Here is a 20,620-nt window from a genome sequence, read left to right as displayed (position 1 = left end):
CTTTATGTTTTCAAAAACCAAAGCTCTAGCACAAATATAGCAATCAATGCTTCCCTCTGCGAAGGGCCCTTCTTTTACTTTTATTGTTGAGTTAGTTCACCTATTTCTCTCCACTTCAAGAAGCAAACACTTGAGTGAACTGTGCATTGATTCCTACATACTTGCATATTGCACTTGTTATATTGCTTTGCATTGACAAACTATCATTGATATATACATGTTACAAGTTGAAAGCAACCGCTGAAACTTAATCTTCCATTGTGTTGCTTCAATGCCTTTACTATGAATTTATTGCTTTATGAGTTAACTCTTATGCAAGACTTATTGATGCTTGTCTTGAAAGTACTATTCATGAAAAGTCTTTGCTTTATGATTCATTTGTTTACTCATGTCATTTACCATTGTTTTGATCGCTGCATTCATTACATATGCTTACAATAGTATGATCAAGGTTATGATGGCATGTCACTCCGTAAATTATCTTTGTTATCGTTTACTCGCTCGGGACGAGCGAAAACTAAGCTTGGGGATGCCGATACGTCTCCGACGTATCGATAATTTCTTATGTTCCATGCCACATTATTGATGATATCTACATGTTTTATGCATACTTTATGTCATATTTATGCGTTTTCCGGAACTAACCTATTGACGAGATGCCGAAGGGCCGTTCTTGTTTTCCGTTGTTTTTGGTTTCGAAATCCTAGTAAGGAAATATTCTCGGAATCGGACGAAATCAACGCCCGGCATCTTAGGATCACGCGAAGCTTCCGGAACACCCAAGAGAGGCCGGAGGGGGGCCACGCGGGCCACCGAGATGACACCACAGGCGCGGCCAAGGGGGGCCCGCGCCCCCTGTAGTGTCGTCGCCTCGTCGACCCCTGCGACTCCGCCTCTTCGCCTATATAAAGGTCCCCGACCTAAAACATCGATACGTGAAAAGCCACGGTACGAGAAACCTTCCGGAGCCGCCGCCATCGCGAAGCCAAGATCCGGGGGACGAGAGTCTCGTTCCGGCACGCCGCCGGGACGGGAAGTGCCCCGGAAGGCTCCTCCATCGACACCACCGCCATCTCCATCAACGCTGCTCGTCTCCCATGAGGAGGGAGTAGTTCTCCATCGAGGCTCGGGGCTGTACCGGTAGCTATGTGGTTCATCTCTCTCCTATGTACTTCAATACAATAATCTCATGAGCTGCCTTACATGATTGAGATTCATATGATGATGCTTGTAATCTAGATGTCATTATGCTAGTCAAGTGGATTTTACTTATGTGATCTCCCGGAGACTCCTTGTCCCACATGTGTAAAGGTGACAGTGTGTGCACCGTGTGGGTCTCTTAGGCTATATTTCACAGAATACTTATTCACTGTTATGAATGGCATAGTGAAGTGCTTATTTATATCCCTTTATGATTGCAATGTGTTTTGTATTACAATTTATCTGTGTGCTACTCTAGTGATGTTATTAAAGTAGTTTATTCCTCTTGCACGGTGTAATGGTGACGAGTGTGTGCATCGTGTAGTACTTGGCGTAGGCTATGATTGTGATCTCTTGTAGATTATGAAGTTAACTATTGCTATGATGGTATTGATGTGATCTATGCCTCCTTTCGTAGCGTGAAGGTGACAATGTGCATGCTATGTTAGTACTTGGTTTGGTTATGTTGATCTGTCATGCACTCTAAGGTTATTTAAACATGAACATCGAATATTGAGGAGCTTGTTAACTCCGACATTGAGGGTTCGTGTAATCCTACACAGTTAGTGGTGTTCATCATCCAACAAGAGAGTGTAGAGTCTAGCATTTATCTATTTATTCTGTTATGTGATCAATGTTGAGAGTGTCCACTAGTGAAAGTATGATCCCTAGGCCTTGTTCCTAAATACTCGCTATCGCTGCTTGTTTCTTGTTTTACTCGCATCTCTATCGTCCGCAATATTACCACCATCAACCACACGCCAGTCCTGGGCAAAGCACTTTTCCGGTGCCGTTGCTACTCGCTTATATTTATTCATACCACCTGTATTTCACTATCTCTTCGCCGAACTAGTGCACCTATTAGGTGTGTTGGGGACACAAGAGACTTCTTGCTTTGTGGTTGCGGGGTTGCATGAGAGGGATATCTTTGACCTCTTCCTCCCCGAGTTCGATAAACCTTGGGTGATTCACTTAAGGGAAACTTGCTGCTGTTCTACAAACCTCTGCTCTTGGAGGCCCAACACTGTCTACAAGAATAGAAGCACCCGTAGACATCATATTCCTCTCAAGCAACCCTGCAATTAAGATACAAGAAGTCTCTTGTGTCCCCAACACACCTAATACACTTGTCAGATGTATAGGTGCACTAGTTCGGCGAAGAGATAGTGAAATACAAGTAATATGGATGATTATAAGTTGTAATTACAATCTGAAATAAAATGGCAGCAAGCGAACATGTAGCAGAACTTGTTGGAAATGGTGTTTCAATGCTTATAAACAAGGCCTAGGGATCATACTTTCACTAGTGGACACTCTCAACAATGATCACATAATTGAATAAATAAATGCTACTCTCAAACACTCTCTTGTTGGATAACAAACACCATTCATTGTGTAGGGCTACAAAAGCACACCTCAAGCCGGAGTAAACAAGCTCCACAACATCATAAAGGAATCACACACGATGTGCACACTGTCACCATCACACCGTGGAGAGTGACTCCGGAGTTCATATTAAAGTAACCTCTAGAGTGCATAATAGACAAGAGTAACATCTACATATTCAACTAGATTACAAAGCTCATGATCACATAAAGATCACACCATGGGAGAGAGAGATGAACCACATAGCTACCGGTAGAGCCCTCAGCCTCGGGGGAGAACTACTCCCTCCTCATCATGGGAGTCAGCAGCGGCGATGAAGATGGCGGTGGTGTCGATGGAGATGACTCCGGGGGCAATTCTCCGTCCCGGCGGCGTGCCGGAACAGAGATTTTGTCCCCCGAAACTTGTCGTCGGTGGCGGCGGCGCTGCGGAACCCTTGGTGGAATATGACTGGATTATTTAGGGTTTTCGCATCTGGGGCAATATATAGGCGAAGGGGCAGCGTAGGTGGAGTCCCGAGGGGCCCACCCCACCCGGCGGCACGGCAGAAGGTGGGGCCGTGCCACCCTATGAGGTGGCCAGCTCGTGGCCCCCCTTCGTCTCTCCTTCGGACTCCGTGAAGCTTCTGGAAAAATAGGGACGTGGCCTTTTGTTTCGCGCAATTCCGAGAATATTCGCGAAGTAATTTTACGGAACCAAAAATAGCAGAAAACAGGAGCTGGCACTTCGGCATCTTGTTAATAGGTTAGTCCCGGAAAATGCATAAAAATGATATAAAGTGTATATAACATATGTAGTAATTGGTATAATATAAGCATGGAACATCAGAAATTATAGATACGATGGAGACGTATCAAGCATCCCCAAGCTTAGTTCCTACTCGCCCTCGAGTAGGTAAACGATAAAAAGAATAATTTCTGAAGTGACATGCTACCAACATAATCTTGATCAATACTATTGTAAAGCATATGAGATGAATGAAGTGACTCAAAGCAATGGTCTATAGTTTGCTAACAAATAGATAATGGCTAAACAACTGAATCATATAGCAAAAACTTTTCATGAATAGTACTTTCAAGACAAGAATCAAAAAGTCTTGCATAAGAGTTAACTCATAAAGCAATAGATTCTTAATAAAAGGTTTTGAAGCAACACAAAGGAAGATTTAAGTTTCAGCAATTGCCTTCAACTTTCAACATGTATATCTCATGGATAATTGTCAACACAAAATAATATGATGAGTGCAATAAGCAAGCATGTAAGAATCAATGCACACGAGTTGACACAAGTGTTTGCTTCTAAGATAGAAAGAAGTAGGTAAACTGACTCAACATAAAGTAAAAGAAAGGCCCTTCGCAGAGGGAAGCATGGATTAAATCATGTGCTAGAGCTTTTCAAATTTTGAAATCATAAAGAGAGCATAAAAATAAAGTTTTGAGAGGTGTTTGTTGTTGTCAACGAATGGTAGTGGGCACTCTAACTCCCTTGTCAAACAGACTTTCAAAGAGCGGATCCCATGAAGGACGTTATCTCTACCAGCAAGGTAGATCATCCCTCTTCTCGTTTGTTTACACATGTATTTTAGTTTTATTTATAGATGACACTCCGCCCAACCTTTTGCTTTCACAAGCCATGGCTAACCGAATCCTCGGGTGCCTTTCAACATTTCACATACCATGGAAGAGTGTCTATTGCAAAATTAAGTTGCTTACTGATAAATCAGGGCAAAACATGTGAAGAGAATTATTAATGAAAGTTAATTAATTGGGGCTGGGCACCCCGTTGCCAGCTCTTTTTGCAAAATTATTGGATAAGCGGATGTATATGCCACTAGTCCATTGGTGAAAGTCTCGCCCAACAAGATTGAAAGATAAAACACCACATACTTCCTCATGAGCTATAAAACATTGACACAAATAAGGAGTAATAAAGTTTTGAATTATTTAAAGGTAGCACATGAAGTATTTACTTGGAATGGCAGAAAAATACCACATAGTAGGTAGTTATGGTGGACACAAATGGCATAGGTTTTGGCTCAAGGTTTTGGATGCACGAGAAGCATTCCCTCTCAGTACAAGGCTTTGGCTAGCAAGGTTGTTTGAAGCAAACACAAGTATAAACCGGTACAGCAAGACTTACATAAAAACATATTGCAAGCATTATAAGACTCTACACTGTTTTCCTTGTTGCTCAAACACTTTTACCAGAAAATATCTAGACCTTAGAGAGACCAATCATGCAAACCAAATTTCAACAAGCTCTACGGTAGTTCTCCACCAATAGGCTTAAACTACATGATGCAAGAGCTTAAACATGATCTACTTGAGAGCTCAAAACAATTGCCAAGTATCAAATTATTCAAGACAATATACCAACTACCACATGAAGCATTTTCTGTTTCCAACCAAATAACAATAAGTGCTGCGGCTTTCAGCTTTCGCCATGAACATGAAAAATAAAACGAAGAACATCAGTGTTCAAATGAAAAAGCGGAGCGTGTCTCTCTCCCACACAAGCATGCTAGAATCCGATTTATTCACAAAATGAAAATAACAAAACGAAAATAAAAGCACACAGACGCTCCAAGTAAAGTGCATAAGATGTGACGGAATTAAAATATAGTTTCACTAGAGATGACCTGATAAATTGTCGATGAAGAAGGGGATGCCTTGGGCATCCCCAAGCTTAGACGCTTGAATCTTCTTGGAATATATGGGGATGACCCACGGGGGCATCCCCAAGCTTAGACTTTTCACTCTTCTTGATCATACTATATCATCCTCCTCTCTTGATCCTTGAAAACTTTCTTCACACCAAACTCAAAGCAATCTCATTAGAGGGTTAGTGCATAATCAAAAATTCACATGTTCTGCATGGACACAATCATTACCAACACTTATGGACATTACCCATAGCTACTGAAATTTAATGGAGCAAAGAAATCCACTCAAACACAGTAAAAGAGGCAATGCAAAATAAAAGGCAGAATCTGTCAAAACAGAACAGTCCGTAAAGACGAATTTTTTCGAGGCACTTAACATGCTCAGATGGAAAAGCTCCAGTTGAATGAAAGTTGCGTACATATCTGAGGATTACTCATGAATTTTTTCAAGATTTTTAGATTTTTCTACAGAGAGAAAAACTCAAAACCGTGACAGCTAAAAATCTGTTTCTGCGCAGAAATCCAAATCTAGTATCAACTTTCTATCAAAGACTTTACTTGGCACAACAATGCAAGAAAATAAAGATACAAAGGTATTGCTACAGAAGTAACAAGCACCTTGACTCAAAACAAAAAGAAAAGCAAAAATAACAGAAAATAAAAACGATGGGTTGTCTCCCATAAGCGCTTTTCTTTAACGCCTTTTAGCTAGGCATAGTGATTTTTATGATGCTCACATAAAGATGAGAGTTGAAAAGAGAGCATCAAGAAGCATATATAAAACATGTTTAAATCTAACACTCTTCCTATGCATAGGAGTCTTGTAAGAAAACAAGTCAATGAAGAACAAAGTGAGTAGCATAGGAAGACAAAACAAGTGTAACTTCAAAAATTTCAACACAAGGAGAGAAGACTTAATATTATTGTGATATATGAAATCGTGTCTCCCTCTCTCATAAGGACCAGTAGGTCTTAAAGTACCCAGCAAATAAAATCAAATCAAGAGAAAGCTCAAAACATTCATCATAAAGAGAAGAAATTTAGTAACATGAAGATTTCTATACCCATACTTTCCTCTCTCAAAATAATTTTCAGTGGCATCATGAATAAACTCAACAATATAGCTATCACATAAAGCATTCTTATCATGATCCACATGCATAAAAGTATCATTACTCTCCACATAAGCATAATCAATTTTATTAGTAATAGTGGGAGTAAAACTATCACAACCATCATTGTAATCATCATAAATTGCAGGCATGGTATAATCATAATAAACTTTATCCTCCATAGTAGGTGGCACCAAAATACCATTATCATTATAATCATCATTAATGGGAGGCAAAGTATCATCAAAGAAAATTTTCTCCTCAAAACTTGGGGGACTAAAAATATCACAACCAGCTTCCCCAAGCTTAGAATTTTCCATAGCATTAAAAATAATAGTGTTCAAAGAATTCATGCTAAAAACATTGCTACACTATTTTGCAAACAAAGTTCCATGGGTTTTTTAATTCTCTCTTCAAACACATCATGTCCTAATTCAATATAAATTTCATAAAGATCTCTAATTTTTTTGTTGTTTTCCATTAAGCCTAACTAGTGAAATAAAAACAAGAAACAAAAAGATATAATTGCAGAATCTAAAGGAAATAGCTTCGAGCACTCACACACCGGAGTGCTAGGAAATAGCTTAGTAGTCGGAGGATGTGAATACCTTTTACCTTACCTCCCCGGCAACGGCACCAGAAAATAGCTTGATGTCTACGCACGCTTCTATTCCTGTAGACAGTGTTGGGCCTCCAAGAGCAGAGGTTCATAGAACAGCGACAAGTTTCCCTTAAGTGAATCACCAAAGGTTTATCCAACTCAGGGAGGTAGAGGTCAAAGATATCCCTCTCAAACAACCCTGCAATTAAGATACAAGAAGTCTCTTGTGTCCCCAACACACCTAATACACTTGTCAGATGTTTAGGTGCACTAGTTCGGTGAAGAGATAGTGAAATACAAGTAATATGGATGATTATAAGTAGTAATTGCAATCTGAAATAAAAATGGCAGCAAGCGAACATGTAGAAGAACTTGTTGGAAACGGTGTTTCAATGCTTAGAAACAAGGCCTAGGGATCATACTTTCACTAGTGGACACTCTCAACAATGATCACATAATTGAATAAATAAATGCTACTCTCAAACACTCTCTTGTTGGATAACAAACACCATTCATTGTGTAGGGCTGCAAAAGCACACCTCAAGCCGGAGTAAACAAGCTCCACAACGTCATAAAGGAATCACACACGATGCGCACACTGTCACCATCACACCGTGGAGAGTGACTCCGGATTTCATATTAAAGTAACCTCTAGAGTGCATAATAGACAAGAGTAACATCTACATATTCAACTAGATTACAAAGCTCATGATCACATAAAGATCACACCATGGGAGAGAGAGATGAACCACGTAGCTACCGGTAGAGCCCTCAGCCTCGGGGGAGAACTACTCCCTCCTCATCATGGGAGTCAGCAGCGGCGATGAAGATGGCGGTGGTGTCGATGGAGATGACCCGGGGGCAATTCTCCGTCCCGGCGGCGTGCCGGAACAGAGATTCTGTCCCCCGAAACTTGTCGTCGATGGCGGCGGCGCTGCGGAACCCTTGGTGGAATATGACTGGATTATTTAGGGTTTTCGCATATGGGGCAATATATAGGCGAAGGGGCAGCGTCGGTGGAGTCCCGAGGGGCCCACCCCACCTGGCGGCGCGACAGAAGGTGGGGCCGCGCCACCCTATGAGGTGGCCAGCTCGTGCCCCCCCTTCGTCTCTCCTTCGGACTCCGTGAAGCTTCTGGAAAAATAGGGACATGGCCTTTTGTTTCGCGCAATTCCGAGAATATTCGCGAAGTAATTTTACGGAACCAAAAACAGCAGAAAAACGAGAACTGGCACTTCGGCATCTTGTTAATAGGTTAGTCCCGGAAAATGCATAAAAATGATATAAAGTGTATATAAAACATGTAGCAAGTGGTATAATATAAGCATGGAACATCAGAAATTATAGATACGTTGGAGACGTATCAAGGTCCCGCTATTAGTTATTGATCGGAGAGGAGTCTCGATCATGTCCGCATTGTTCTCGAACCGTAGGGTGACACACTTAAGGTTTGATGTAGTTATAAGTAGATATGGAATATGGAATGGAGTTCGAATGTTGTTCGGAGTCTCTGATGGGATCCAGGACATCACGAGGCGTTCCGGAATGGTCCGGAGAATAAGATTCATATATAGGAAGTCACTTTCCAAGTTTGGAAATGATCCAGTGCATTTATGGAAGGCGCTAGAATGTTCTAGAACCTTCCGGAAGAAATCACCATGGAAGGTGGAGTCCCGGATGGACTCCACCAACCCTAGCCGGCCAGCTAAAGGGGGAGGTGGAGTCAATGGTGTACTCCACCTCCATGGCCGGCCATAGGAAGGAAAGGGAGCAATCCCACTTCCCCTAGGTTTCACCCATATGGAAATTTTTGAGTTGGACTCTTATTCAAATTTTGGGCAAACCCTTGGGGGTTCCACCTATATAAAGAGAGGGAGAGGGAGAGGGCTGGCTACACCACTTGGCCGCACCACCAAGGGGCTCTCTGGCCGGCGCCCCAAGCCCCCTCTCTCCCAAACCCTAGCTACTCCCTCCTCCTTCTCCCGCAGCGCTTACGGCGAAGCCCTGCCGGAGATCTCCACCACCACCGTCACCACGCCGTCGTGCTGGCGGGATTCCGAGGAGGATCTACTACATCCGCTGCCCGCCGGAACGGGGAGAAGGATGTCGTCATCAACACCGTACGTGTGACCGAGTACGGAGGTGCTGCCCGACTGTGGCACCGTCAAGATCTTCTACGCGCTTTTGAAAGCGGCAAGTGATCGACTACATCAACCACGAGATCTAATCTCGTAGCCTTTGGAATCTTCGAGGGTTAGTCTCACATACATCTCGTTGCTACCATCTACTAGATTAGATCTTGGCTTGTTATTCGTTCTTGCGGTAGGAATTTTTTTGTTATGCTACGAATCTCTACAACAACATACATGATATTTCAGCAAATCACACAATTTATTTTGAAAGAATTACTAGGTTGTGCGAAACAAACAAGTACTCAGGTGAACAGTAACCTAAGTTTATCTTATAAACTCGACATTGGTGACACGGCTATGCTTTCATCTACTTGTCGTTGGTTGCACTCAGAAACAAGGTTGAAGGAAGCCAACAACGTTAAAAACCAAAATTTCTCAACAACATGTTTCAAGCTATCAACAACAAAGTCAAGTGGATCTGCTATTGTCACCTCTAATCTTTCGATGTGTTAACATCCATCTGGATGTGAGACGGGGCATTTGGGGATACCACCAAAAGTTATATCAAATTTACTTTCCAGCAAAAAAACCTTGCATCATGTGAAAGTTGTGTAGGCAAATTAAAGACTATATTGGTGGGAGGTTTCTAAACTATCAAAGGTTTCGCGAATTTTCGATAAGCTCTCCAAAAATTCTTCAAGTTGGATTCTTATTCTCCCAAGTAAGCCATGTAAATTTTTAGCGCGCTCTCTATATATAAAAATAGTGCTGTAAACGCAATATAGAGCGCGCTAAAATAGCGCTTCTATTGGAGATGCTCTAAGGTTTTGTCTGTAAAACCCCAACTCCCCATTTTTAGGGGACTTTTGGCAAACCATTCAGCTACAAGCTTATGCAACAACACGTAAAAAAAGATTATGCAACAAGAATGCCCTATATCTGAGAGATCCTTACCAATCTTGCTCTTGTGAGTCCATCCGGATTGGCAAGAAGGAAGCTCGGGTTCCCCTAATTCGTGCTCTATGGTTTCGGCCATGGTTAGTCCTAGGTTTGTGGTTTACGATTGTTCAAATAGCGGGCCGGATTTTTTGTAATTTCAGCTAGTCTTCCACAACGTAAGGGTGGCATCCTACCTTGGTAGGTTAATTCTAGTTACCCCTGTTGCCTGCACCTAGTTATCCTTCCCAATTTGATCCTACGACGTGAAGATCAGGCCTCCTTGTCTATGAACTATTTCCATGGGTTTGAGCATATCGCTTGTCTATCCCCGCCATCTCCTGATATGCATCCAGAACCAATCCAGGGAGAAAGATTTTTATAGTTAATGTTCTAGAACCACACGACGAGCTTACGTGGTAAGACAGAGAAATTGGAAGAAGTGGATCGCGACGCTGCCAAAACCTAGATCTGGAATAAGCGACAGTAGAAGGGCGAGTGATGAGGGGGGACGAGATGGGGCATATGAGGAGACCTAGGGAGAAAGATCAAGCTGCAGAGTTCCACATCAACTCATACAAGACATGAACCACATATCTCAAATAAATCGCCGCAGATGTTGATAGTTGTACATGTGAAATGAAAGAGGACCTTAAAAATAAACTTTTTGGTGGTTTTGGAGATGTGCCACTGCCACATACCTACGATTTTTTTTGTTTTAAAGCAGCTTTTTTTTTTCTGTGATCGTTATTGCTTTCCCGGTTATATGATTCCAGCGGACGATGATTAAGGCCCAGTTAGCTATCTCCTTACCAAAAGGCCGACCCAGTTAACCTTTAACCGATGGACCGCAGGCCTGCTTTGTTATGACCTTGTCCTCTACCCTTGGTCCTGACCAAACCCCGAAAGCCACCCATCCTCACCGCACACCATTCTTCCCTTCTTTCCCTATCAAGAACCCTCAAATCAGTACCACGACCATTCCCCATCCCCTCCCTTGCCCTTGCCTCCAAGAGGGAGCTGCGGCGACGACATGGGAGGCGGCGGCGCAGCCGGAGACGGCGACGGGTGGGCGGATCAGGAGCAGGGCAACGGCGGGAGCCGCGGCGGCGGGGAGGCGAAGCGGTCGGAGATCTACACCTACGAGGCCGCGTGGCACATCTACGGCATGAACTGGAGCGTGCGGCGCGACAAGAAGTACCGCCTCGCCATCGCCAGCCTGCTCGAGCAGTACATCAACCGCGTCGAGGTTGTCCAGCTCGATGAGTCCTCCGGCGACATCGCTCCCGTCCTCTCCTTCGACCACCCTTTCCCTCCCACCAAGACCATGTTCGTGCCGGACCCGCAAGGCCTCCGCCCCGATCTGCTCGCCACCTCCGCCGACATCCTCCGCATCTGGCGCATCACCGACGACGACGAAGCTGCCACCGCCGCAGCCGACTCCAGCAACGGCTCCGTACGCTGCAACGGCGTAGGCGCCCCTGCTGCCCAGCAGCCGGGCGCCAAGCTCTGCTGCGAGCTCAACGGCAACCGCAACAGCGACTTCTGCGGCCCGCTCACCTCCTTCGACTGGAACGACGCCGACCCACGCCGCATTGGAACATCGTCCATCGATACAACATGTACCATCTGGGACGTCGAGCGTGAGGCCGTCGACACCCAGCTCATTGCCCATGACAAGGAGGTCTATGACATTGCTTGGGGTGGCGCTGGTGTCTTTGCATCTGTCTCTGCTGATGGCTCGGTACGTGTGTTTGATCTTCGGGATAAGGAGCATTCAACAATCATCTATGAGAGCAGTTCAGGTGGTGCTGGCTCCAATTCTGCTGCTGCTGCTGCTGCAGATGGTGGGGCTGTGTCGCCCACGCCATTGGTTAGGCTGGGCTGGAACAAGCAGGACCCGAGGTACATGGCCACCATCATCATGGATAGCCCCAAGGTGGTTGTGCTTGACATTCGCTACCCAACACTGCCTGTCGTCGAGCTCCACCGCCACCATGCTCCTGTAAATGCTATCGCATGGGCGCCTCACTCTTCTTGCCACATTTGCACAGCGGGAGATGACTCACAGGCACTCATATGGGACCTATCATCCATGGGCACCGGGAACAATAGCGGTGGCAATGGAAATGGCAATGCTTCTGCTGCTGCTGCTGCTGCAGCAGCAGAGGGTGGTCTTGACCCTATACTGGCTTACACGGCAGGGGCCGAGGTTGAGCAGCTGCAGTGGTCAGCAACCCAACCTGACTGGGTTGCCATTGCATTCGCCAATAAGCTGCAGATTCTCAGGGTCTGATTTCTTCATTCTAGCTTTGCGGTGGTGGGACAGAAAGGTGCGAACAAACCCAATGTGGATCATGAGTTGATGCAATGGGAGGATGGTAATTTTGTAATTCCTTCAGTGTTATGTATGTTGCTCACACCTGGTAGCGTGCTGAGTTGATTCAACTGATAGAAATGATGATTCACTGGTTAGAAGCTGGAATTGACGATGAACTGAGTTGTTAGAGTAATTAGCTGCTATATGATTAGTGTTGGTCACAATGAACAAAATCGCTGTTTCTTAGACTGCTTGACTCTAGTACTGCTGTTAACTTGCTTGGTGCACTTGTCTCAAGCTTGTCTTTGCATGCTGATGTGGTTTCAGTTCTGTGATATCTCTTCTGATGTTCCCTTTTGGTATGTAGGGTAAGCATGAACGAACTTGTAGTTAAATTCTTCATTCAGTGTGCTGATTTACTATACCAAATGCTTTTGCTGATAAGAAAATGGCTTCATGTAGTTAATCATCCTTCTTTACCTTTTGGGGTTGATCAGAAATGGCTTTTGCTGATTTACTATACCAAATGCTGTTGACCCAGAGAAGTGGAAAGCCTTTGTGTTCCAGGGAAGACACCATCTAATTCAACTTTCAAGTTCCTCTTTGGCTCTATTTTGGTTTCTCTAGCATTTTCCTGTACATAAGTGTCCCTTACTCGTTTCTTGCATGAATATAGTTGAACAAAATGGAAATAACATATTATATAGTTGGTGGTGCTCACCTTAATGGGGTTTTTTACTTCTCATTCTTTATCCATTTCATCATTCACTTAATGGCATATTCTTCATCATGAATTCATGATCTGAAGTATAACTATCTGCTTGGTCTGTAGTTATCAAGCATTCAGAATATTCCTCATGTGCTATTGCATAATTCTCCAGGGTATGTTTTGTTTCAGTGTGATCAGTAATTACCATTTCTGGTTTTCATGGATTTTGACAATTAAGCGAGATAACTATGGTACCATTGTTCCTGAACTATTCCTGATTGTACCCTTGGAAGGGAGAATCAAAGTATATACTTGCAACCTTTTGGAGCCCTTTGCGCGTGCTTATTCCATTTCAAAGAACATTAGGTTCTTTGAGTTTTAATATTGTACTCCACCTTAATGATTATCGTTGTCGGATAAGTTCGAGCACTGAATTTAGTTGTATTCTTAGTTTACAAGATTACTTCCTCCAGGTGGTGCCTAGTGGGGGATTGGGACGCTCTTTTCCTTGCTTAACTTCACGTTGCTGCCTTCTGTTTGGACCCGTCTAGCCTTGCCGCGGCCTTCCTTGCTCTGGTACTCTGATCCGATGGCCCTTAGGGCTAGTTGTTAACATGACATGATTCAGACGTTTCTGTTTCTCTCAAACCATGTTCTAAACTATGTCTTAGTTTGTGTAAACCATGTTCCGTGTGGAATGTTTCTTCTCTCTATTGAAATAAATATGCAAAAAAAAACAAAAAAAGAGTATTTTAATGTTAGAAAAAATTTGGGGGCGGCGTTTGGGGAGTGACGTCCTCCAAACATGGCATGAATAAAACACGTCCCCAAACGCTCGATTCCGCGCGTTGTTTGGGTGACGCAGCTGGAGATGCTCTTATAATTTGAGACGGAGGTAGCACTAATTAAGATGAGGTGCCTCATACATCACCATCCATCGTCAGTGTTACCACATAATTCAGACTTCAAAAACAAGAAACTCTATGACAGCATAGAGAGGGGATATTCCGCAACTAGTTGCGCCCGCACCCCATTTTTGTTCTGACATTTCCAAGTTTTCAAAAAATGCAAACTAAAATTCTAGACATACATTCTATTGTATCTTGTTCATCTGTGAAAATTCATCCAAAAATATGTCAAAATGTGGCCTACACAAAAAGAACAAATGATCTGTAAAATAGTACGTGACACTATTTACGTACGTCTTCTCTTTTTTACACAGGTCACATTTTGACATATTTTTGGATGAAACTTCACAGATACACAAGACACAATACAATGTATGTCTAGAATTTTAGTTTGCATTTTTTGGAAACTTAGAAGTGTCACAACAAAAAATAGGGTGCGGGCGCAACTAGTTGCAAATGAGAGTTTCCCGACAGCATAGCGGTGCGTAGTGAAGTTCGGCAAACAAAACGACAACGATGAAGCCAAAGGCAGAGTCGAGGGGTAGTAGTGGATCAGAAGGACCAGGATGGAAAGGGCTTGCACAATGCTTGTTCGATAGAGTAAAGACTCTTACAAAGAGTAAAGATGCTTACATTTGCAGTGGCGTAGCCGAAGCGCATGCTCACGGGAAATCTTTGACCAAAATATATTACATTTTAGTTGCAGTAACACACGTACTGTTTTTGCTTAGGGCATCTTCAACGGCACGTCGCCGTGACCGGAAATGCGTCTGGACCCTGCTCCAGCGGGGCGACGCAAAGTAATCGGACCGTCCGCGGAGACGCAAACCTGTGCGCCAGGTTTGCGTCTTCGCGGACGCTCCGCGGTCGCGCCGAGTGTTCGCCGAAAAGGACGTATGACCCATACGTCAGTGGCAGGGAGGCTGATATTATTCCCGCCAGTGGGTATTCCCCGCGCGAAATATCAAACTAGACCGCGCGAGCAGTCCAGAAGCAATGGACGTCCTCGCCGCCGCAGCCACCGCCATGGATGCGGAGCAAACCCTCGCACCCGCCGCCGCCCCACACTCCCACGTAGCCACGACCATAGCCACAATGGAGGGTGCAGCTCCGGCGGAAGCAAAGCGGGCCACCACCGGCGGAAGCAAAGCGGGCCGCCACCGGCGGCGGCCGGGAGGCAAAGCCGAAGGCGGCAAAGAAGGTGCTCTCCAAGGAGGAGAAAATCATCGAGGCCGCGAAGCGTCGCGACCGGCGCAAGAACCAGAAGAACAAGACTGCCGCGGCCGCCAACCAGCAGGCCTGGCAGATGCAGATCAAAGCCGGCGTCGCGCAAGTAGCCCTCCATCCGACCTTAGCGGAGGGCTACATGCTCGTCAAGAGAGAGGGGATTGCTGCCGTCGCTCCTCCGGCCTCGTCGGTGAGCTCGGTAAGTTCCCAGCTACGTCCTGGAACTCTCACTCCCTTGCTGGTCCACCCGGCGTCGCGGTTCGCGTCTGGCGTGCCGCCGGTGCAGATGACCGGGGCGCTGAAGCAGTTCAACGGGGCGGCGGTTCCCGACCTCAACCGGACGCCTAGAAGCGGTGACCCTTGCCCGGGCGCGACACACAAGACGCGCCAGGTGCCGGAGGAGAGCATACCGCATCCTGTTCGACGAAATGGCGCCGCCTGCCCCGACGATGGATGACCCGGTACGTGAGCTCTCTCAATGTGTGCGATCAGTCCCTCCGAAAAAGATGGAACTACATCAAACAAGAGACAAGCAAGTTCTGCTCGGCGGTCGAACATACTAAGAACAACCCCGTAAGCGGCGCTGGCGTCATTTCAGTGGTAAACCATCATCATTCTACGCTATTTGCATCATTCTATGTACATCATTGGCGACTATGATTGCAGGTATCACGTGCCTTGGAGAAGTTCAGGGCGACGCATAAGAAGGGCTTTCATATGGTCCATTGCTGGGACGTGCTCAAGGACGCCAACAAGTGAATGACAAGCTTTGCGTCCTACAACGAAGCTGTGAGAAATGGGACATCGATCAACCTCGACAGCGAAGACGACGATCAAGGCCGTCAAGCCCTTCCACCTCATCCCCGAGGCCATAAGGCTACCAAGGCCGATCTAGCCCGGGAGGCGCAGGCCATTGCGTTCACCCAGAGCATGGAGAAGATAATGGTCGGGAATCTTGCCGCCTTGGCTGCTAGGGACGAGAAGAGGTGTCTGGAAAAAGAGGCCGCAGCTACCATCTACCACAACCTCGCGAAGGAGGTCATTGAGGTCCAAAGGATGGACGTCGAGGCCAAAAAGGCAGACGCCGAGGCTAAATTGCGTGACGCCGAGGCGAGGAGGATGGACGCCAAGGCCAAGACCCGTGTAAAAGACACAAGGATCATGCTTGCCGACTTGAGCGGCGTCGACGACGACACCAGGCATGGTTCATGAAGAGGCCGCCGAAATTCACGCGCGAGACGCCTGATCGCCATCGTCATCACCATGCGCCCAGCACCTTGGCCTCCTTTTGGACTTTTTTTTATTGCTATTCAAGCTTGTGCCCCTTTTGCTTCACTTACTTTGCGCCGTACCTTGTGCAATTGCAGACCTCAATTTGCGGCTGTAATTTCGTGCAAAGCTGATGCAAGTTCCTCTTTTTTGAAATCTGGCCGTCGCCCCGCTGGAGCCAGCCCCAGACGCAAACGGACGCACGACCATTTGCGCGTCCGCCAGGCGACGCAAACAGACACCCACGGACATTTTGGGTGTCCGAAATGCGTCGCGCCGTTGGAGATGCCCTTACCAATATGGTCCCTCAAAATTTTCTCCACGAAAAAAAAAGTATTAAGAAGGCACACGCTGCCAGGCACGATTACATAGTTAAACCAATCCACCTATGTTTTCCTTTATTCAGTATAACCAGTTCCAATATGCTCAAATCCTAAACTTTTGTCCTTGAGAAAATAAATATATAAAGAAGGTAGGAGTTGCCTAGTTTTGGAGCCAAGGCAGCCAGCGACTCTTTTGACATTTCCACCACCGCAAAGATACTTTCCCTGACCAATGATCATAGATTGAGATGAGTGAGCAGTAGTATAAGATCTACAACAATTTATAAGTATATATATATATGTAATGAAAAAAAAACCGTAAAGAAAAACAGAACAATGTGACAGGGAACAGTTCAAATCAGATCGGTACTCTAGGCTCATTGGTTCTCGAAAAACAAGATCTTTTGTTAACATACAATGGTCCGATCAAGCACCTTAACTAGCACTTGTATTATCTATATTTTTCTAGCTTTCGGTACCATAGGTCCAGTACGTTAAGGTTCTAATCATTGATTTTTCTGGTTAATTCGTACTTCAATCAATCCATCAGTGGTTCGTTCGTTAAACTATCATAGAATGTCATCTTAAAAGAGTGTATCAACGACATAAATCTTTCAGAATTCCATCTGAATACAAGAAAATAAGTGCACATAAGCCGAAGTACTCAAAATATCTTAAACTGATAATATATAGCATACTCTCATTCAGAAATAGTGAAAAAAGAGAGACTATTGACTAGTAACTATAACTATAATGTCCCTACATTATTAACTAATGGCGCAAAAAAAACTACAGCATAGTGTATACTGTAAAGGTATGCAGATGAGCAAAGTATGCAATGAACCACAGTTACATTTTATGAATCTAGTAAAGAAAGTGGTGTGCTTATCCTTTGTTTTTGCCTATTCGCAGATCTTACAGGAAAAGTAGGGTGCTATTAAATGACCAAATAAACAGTCAACTTTACAACATTGATGAATCAATCAAAGTGTTATCCGTGCCGAATTATGCCTACAAAAATAGGAAGTGTTTTACTGGAACATAAGTGGATGATCACATTGAGTAGGTATCATACTATAGTAGGTACAGAGCCGCTGAAAAGGTCATCAATAGATTTTTTTACATGTGTTTAACATTTTATTGTGTAAAAAGTGGAATGATTAAACAGAGTAGCATCAGGCTTGGGGCTTTGAATAGTTAAAACGTTGAAACTAGTCAAACTATTCGCAGTGTAAGGAAATAATTATAATATCCCCCATTGGTCAACATCATTAGAACTTCTATTCGAGAGAATTGCAGCTAACACCACGCTTTGTGGGAGTTGTTGCACCAAACACAGAAGCAAATACTCTTTTGCAGCTGACCACAGGTTTTGCTTTAATTAGTTGCATCTGGCCCAAATAACTCGTTTTATGGTGCTTATAGGATAAAATAATAAGCTGATTAACACTCCTCGCATAAGCACAACTCCAAAATTTAACAAATAAAAGGCTGATTAGCACCTCTCAGTTGGAAGTGTCTAATTACAGGAGAATTACAATCTGGAGCATAATGTTATTTTGTGCAGGGAAACACAATGGTATTGATTGGTTGCTAATAATAGTATAGACAAAATCAATCATTCTGAAACAAACTCACGGAACAAGCTAGCTAATGGGCAAATATAATGGGTAGAGATGAATCTTTGTCCTGGGATTCAGATCACATTTTGCGTGTAAACAATACTGCCTCTTCACAATTTCTTTCACCAAAATACAAAATCCAGTGAACATTTATGCGTCTGACGACTTCATATCACAAAATTAAGAAAAAGGACTGCATTTCTGTATCATGGATCTTATCAAGTAGATTAACCGTTTATTTGGGTCAGATGCAGAAAATTAAGGCAAAACCTTGTGGTCAGGTGCAAAAGAGTATTTGTTTCTGTGTTTGATGAAACGAATACCACAAAGCCTGGTGTTAGCTGCAATTTTCTCCTTCTATTCAGGGTATAGAGCAAAGGATGCTCCATTTTATTAATGAAATTTGTCACTATCAACCCACAAAATAACCGTAGATCAATGTGAATCTTTAACTGTATAAATTTATTCAGCATCCTGCTACAGTGCTACCCATTAAATATTTCCATGTCACTCAAAAATCAAGTAGAAATTGTGCTCAGATGCTCAGAGCATAGCTTTTTTAAATAAAAAAAATCACCATGTAACATTCCCTTCTACAGATCCCCTAAAGGCGGTCCAAACCACCTCTAGCTTTTCTAGACGAAGAACTAATTCTTTGAGTCAGAATATTTGTGGCATCCAAAGTCCTAAATTTGTTCAAGTGACAATATTCCATTCTCTTCTTTTCAGGTTCGTGAAATCCAACCAATTGTGTGACCACCAATCCAACATTACAGCAGAATCGATTCCATTTTCTTTTGTATTCTCCTTGCCCCGTTAGAGAGCACAGTGTAAACCACGAGCAATTTTCCCCTTCTACTTCTGGTTACCAACTCAACATTCATACCAACAAGAGATCTAACGACATGAAGGAACAATTAAAAAAATAGGCTCAGCTTTAACTTTTGTATCCCCATTCTGGTTACTGACTCAACATTTAGTATTGTTATTCATACCAACAAACAGATCTAACAAAATGAAGGAACAATAAACAATAGGGTAGCTTTACCTTTTGTATCACCCCCCGAAAGCCAAAATCTCCTCAAGAATCAGGCGCCGCGTCAGACGTCTCGGCGACAATGTCGGCTATGAACTTGATAAGCGAGCAGAGTCCGCCCAAGAAGTTGTGGTCAATCACCCCCTCGCTCTCGACAACATGTGCAAAGTCCACCAGCTTCACCCTCACTCCGCCACCACCACCAGCCGCGGTCACCGCATTGGCATCGTAGCTCAGTAGAATCGACGCGGAGTAGAAGTGGAACAGAGTCTGCACCTCGAACCACGCCTTGAGCTCTCGCAGCTGCGCTAAGACTCCCCCTTCTCCTCCATACACCGCCGCGGCTCGCGCGCAGTCCATGCCGTCGCCGCCAACCGAGGACACATAGCGGCGGAGCATGCAGCGGACGCCGGGGATATCCGTCCCCTTCAGCTCCGACCTGTCTGGCCGCCAAACGGCGCCCCCAGCATCGGAGACCCGGATTCCAGAGACGCGGAAACCAAGGAGCACGCTGGTGGTTGCGCGGTCCTTGGCAAGGCACTTGGCGACGTAGGGCTCCGGTGCGCGCGGGGGCCACGTACAGGCGCCGATCTTGATGTCGGTGACGGAGGGCGAGGCGAGGCCTTGGAGGAGATCATCCAGGACGATATGAGGGTGGGACTCACCGGGGGTCGCCGCGGTGGGGAGGAGGCGGGTGCCGTGGAAGCGCGGAAAGAATTTGTCCCGGATGCGGGGCGGTACGGCGGGGTGGACGGAGAAGGCCGTGTAGAAGGCGAGCTCCTGCTCGCCGCGGTCGAGGGCCTGGAGCGGCTTGTAGAAGAGGCCAGCGCCGTCGACCAGCGGCCCAAGCTTGTTGGGGGCCGCGCGGTGGCCGGCGACCTGGTGCTCCGGCGGACGGAGATCGGACATGATAAAGGGCCGCGGGTAGGTTGGGGAGAAGGCCGCGGCGCTTTAAGGAGTGTTGGAAATCTACTATCTCCAAAGCCTAGTAGTACAAGGGTAAGACGACGAGAGTTAGAAAGTGAATCTTGCCCCAAAGCCCGTGGGAAGAATTTTTTTGTTTATTTTTGAACAAGAGTTGGGTCCGGAAGGTCCCACATGCTGCTTATATTTGAGCAGTGAGGGTAAAAGTTACACAAAGGTCCGACAAGAAAAGGAAAATACAAACAAGACCTTT

At 44.9% G+C, this 20,620-nt stretch overlaps 2 protein-coding genes across 2 annotated transcripts; one reads left to right on the top strand and one right to left on the bottom strand.

Annotated features, from left to right (window-relative positions):
- The first annotated feature begins 11,047 nt into the window (after positions 1-11,047).
- On the top strand, positions 11,048-12,732 carry LOC124687185 (WD repeat-containing protein LWD1-like). The gene has a single exon (XM_047220996.1). It carries the CDS (start codon positions 11,063-11,065, stop codon positions 12,323-12,325), a length of 1,263 nt encoding a protein of 420 aa, XP_047076952.1. The 5' UTR covers positions 11,048-11,062; the 3' UTR covers positions 12,326-12,732.
- Positions 12,733-16,751: 4,019 nt separating this feature from the next.
- On the bottom strand, positions 16,752-20,372 carry LOC124692321 (inositol polyphosphate multikinase IPK2-like). The gene is made up of 2 exons (XM_047225659.1): positions 19,456-20,372; positions 16,752-17,010 (listed from the first exon to the last, which is right to left on the bottom strand). Exon 1 carries the CDS (start codon positions 20,350-20,352, stop codon positions 19,489-19,491), a length of 864 nt encoding a protein of 287 aa, XP_047081615.1. The 5' UTR covers positions 20,353-20,372; the 3' UTR covers positions 16,752-17,010; positions 19,456-19,488.
- Positions 20,373-20,620: the final 248 nt, after the last annotated feature.

Source organism: Lolium rigidum, chromosome 2 (genome assembly GCF_022539505.1).
Source record: "Lolium rigidum isolate FL_2022 chromosome 2, APGP_CSIRO_Lrig_0.1, whole genome shotgun sequence".
Lineage (NCBI taxonomy): Eukaryota > Viridiplantae > Streptophyta > Magnoliopsida > Poales > Poaceae > Lolium > Lolium rigidum.
Note: the sequence above shows the minus strand (reverse complement) of the source record. Positions and strands in the feature narration are given on the sequence as shown.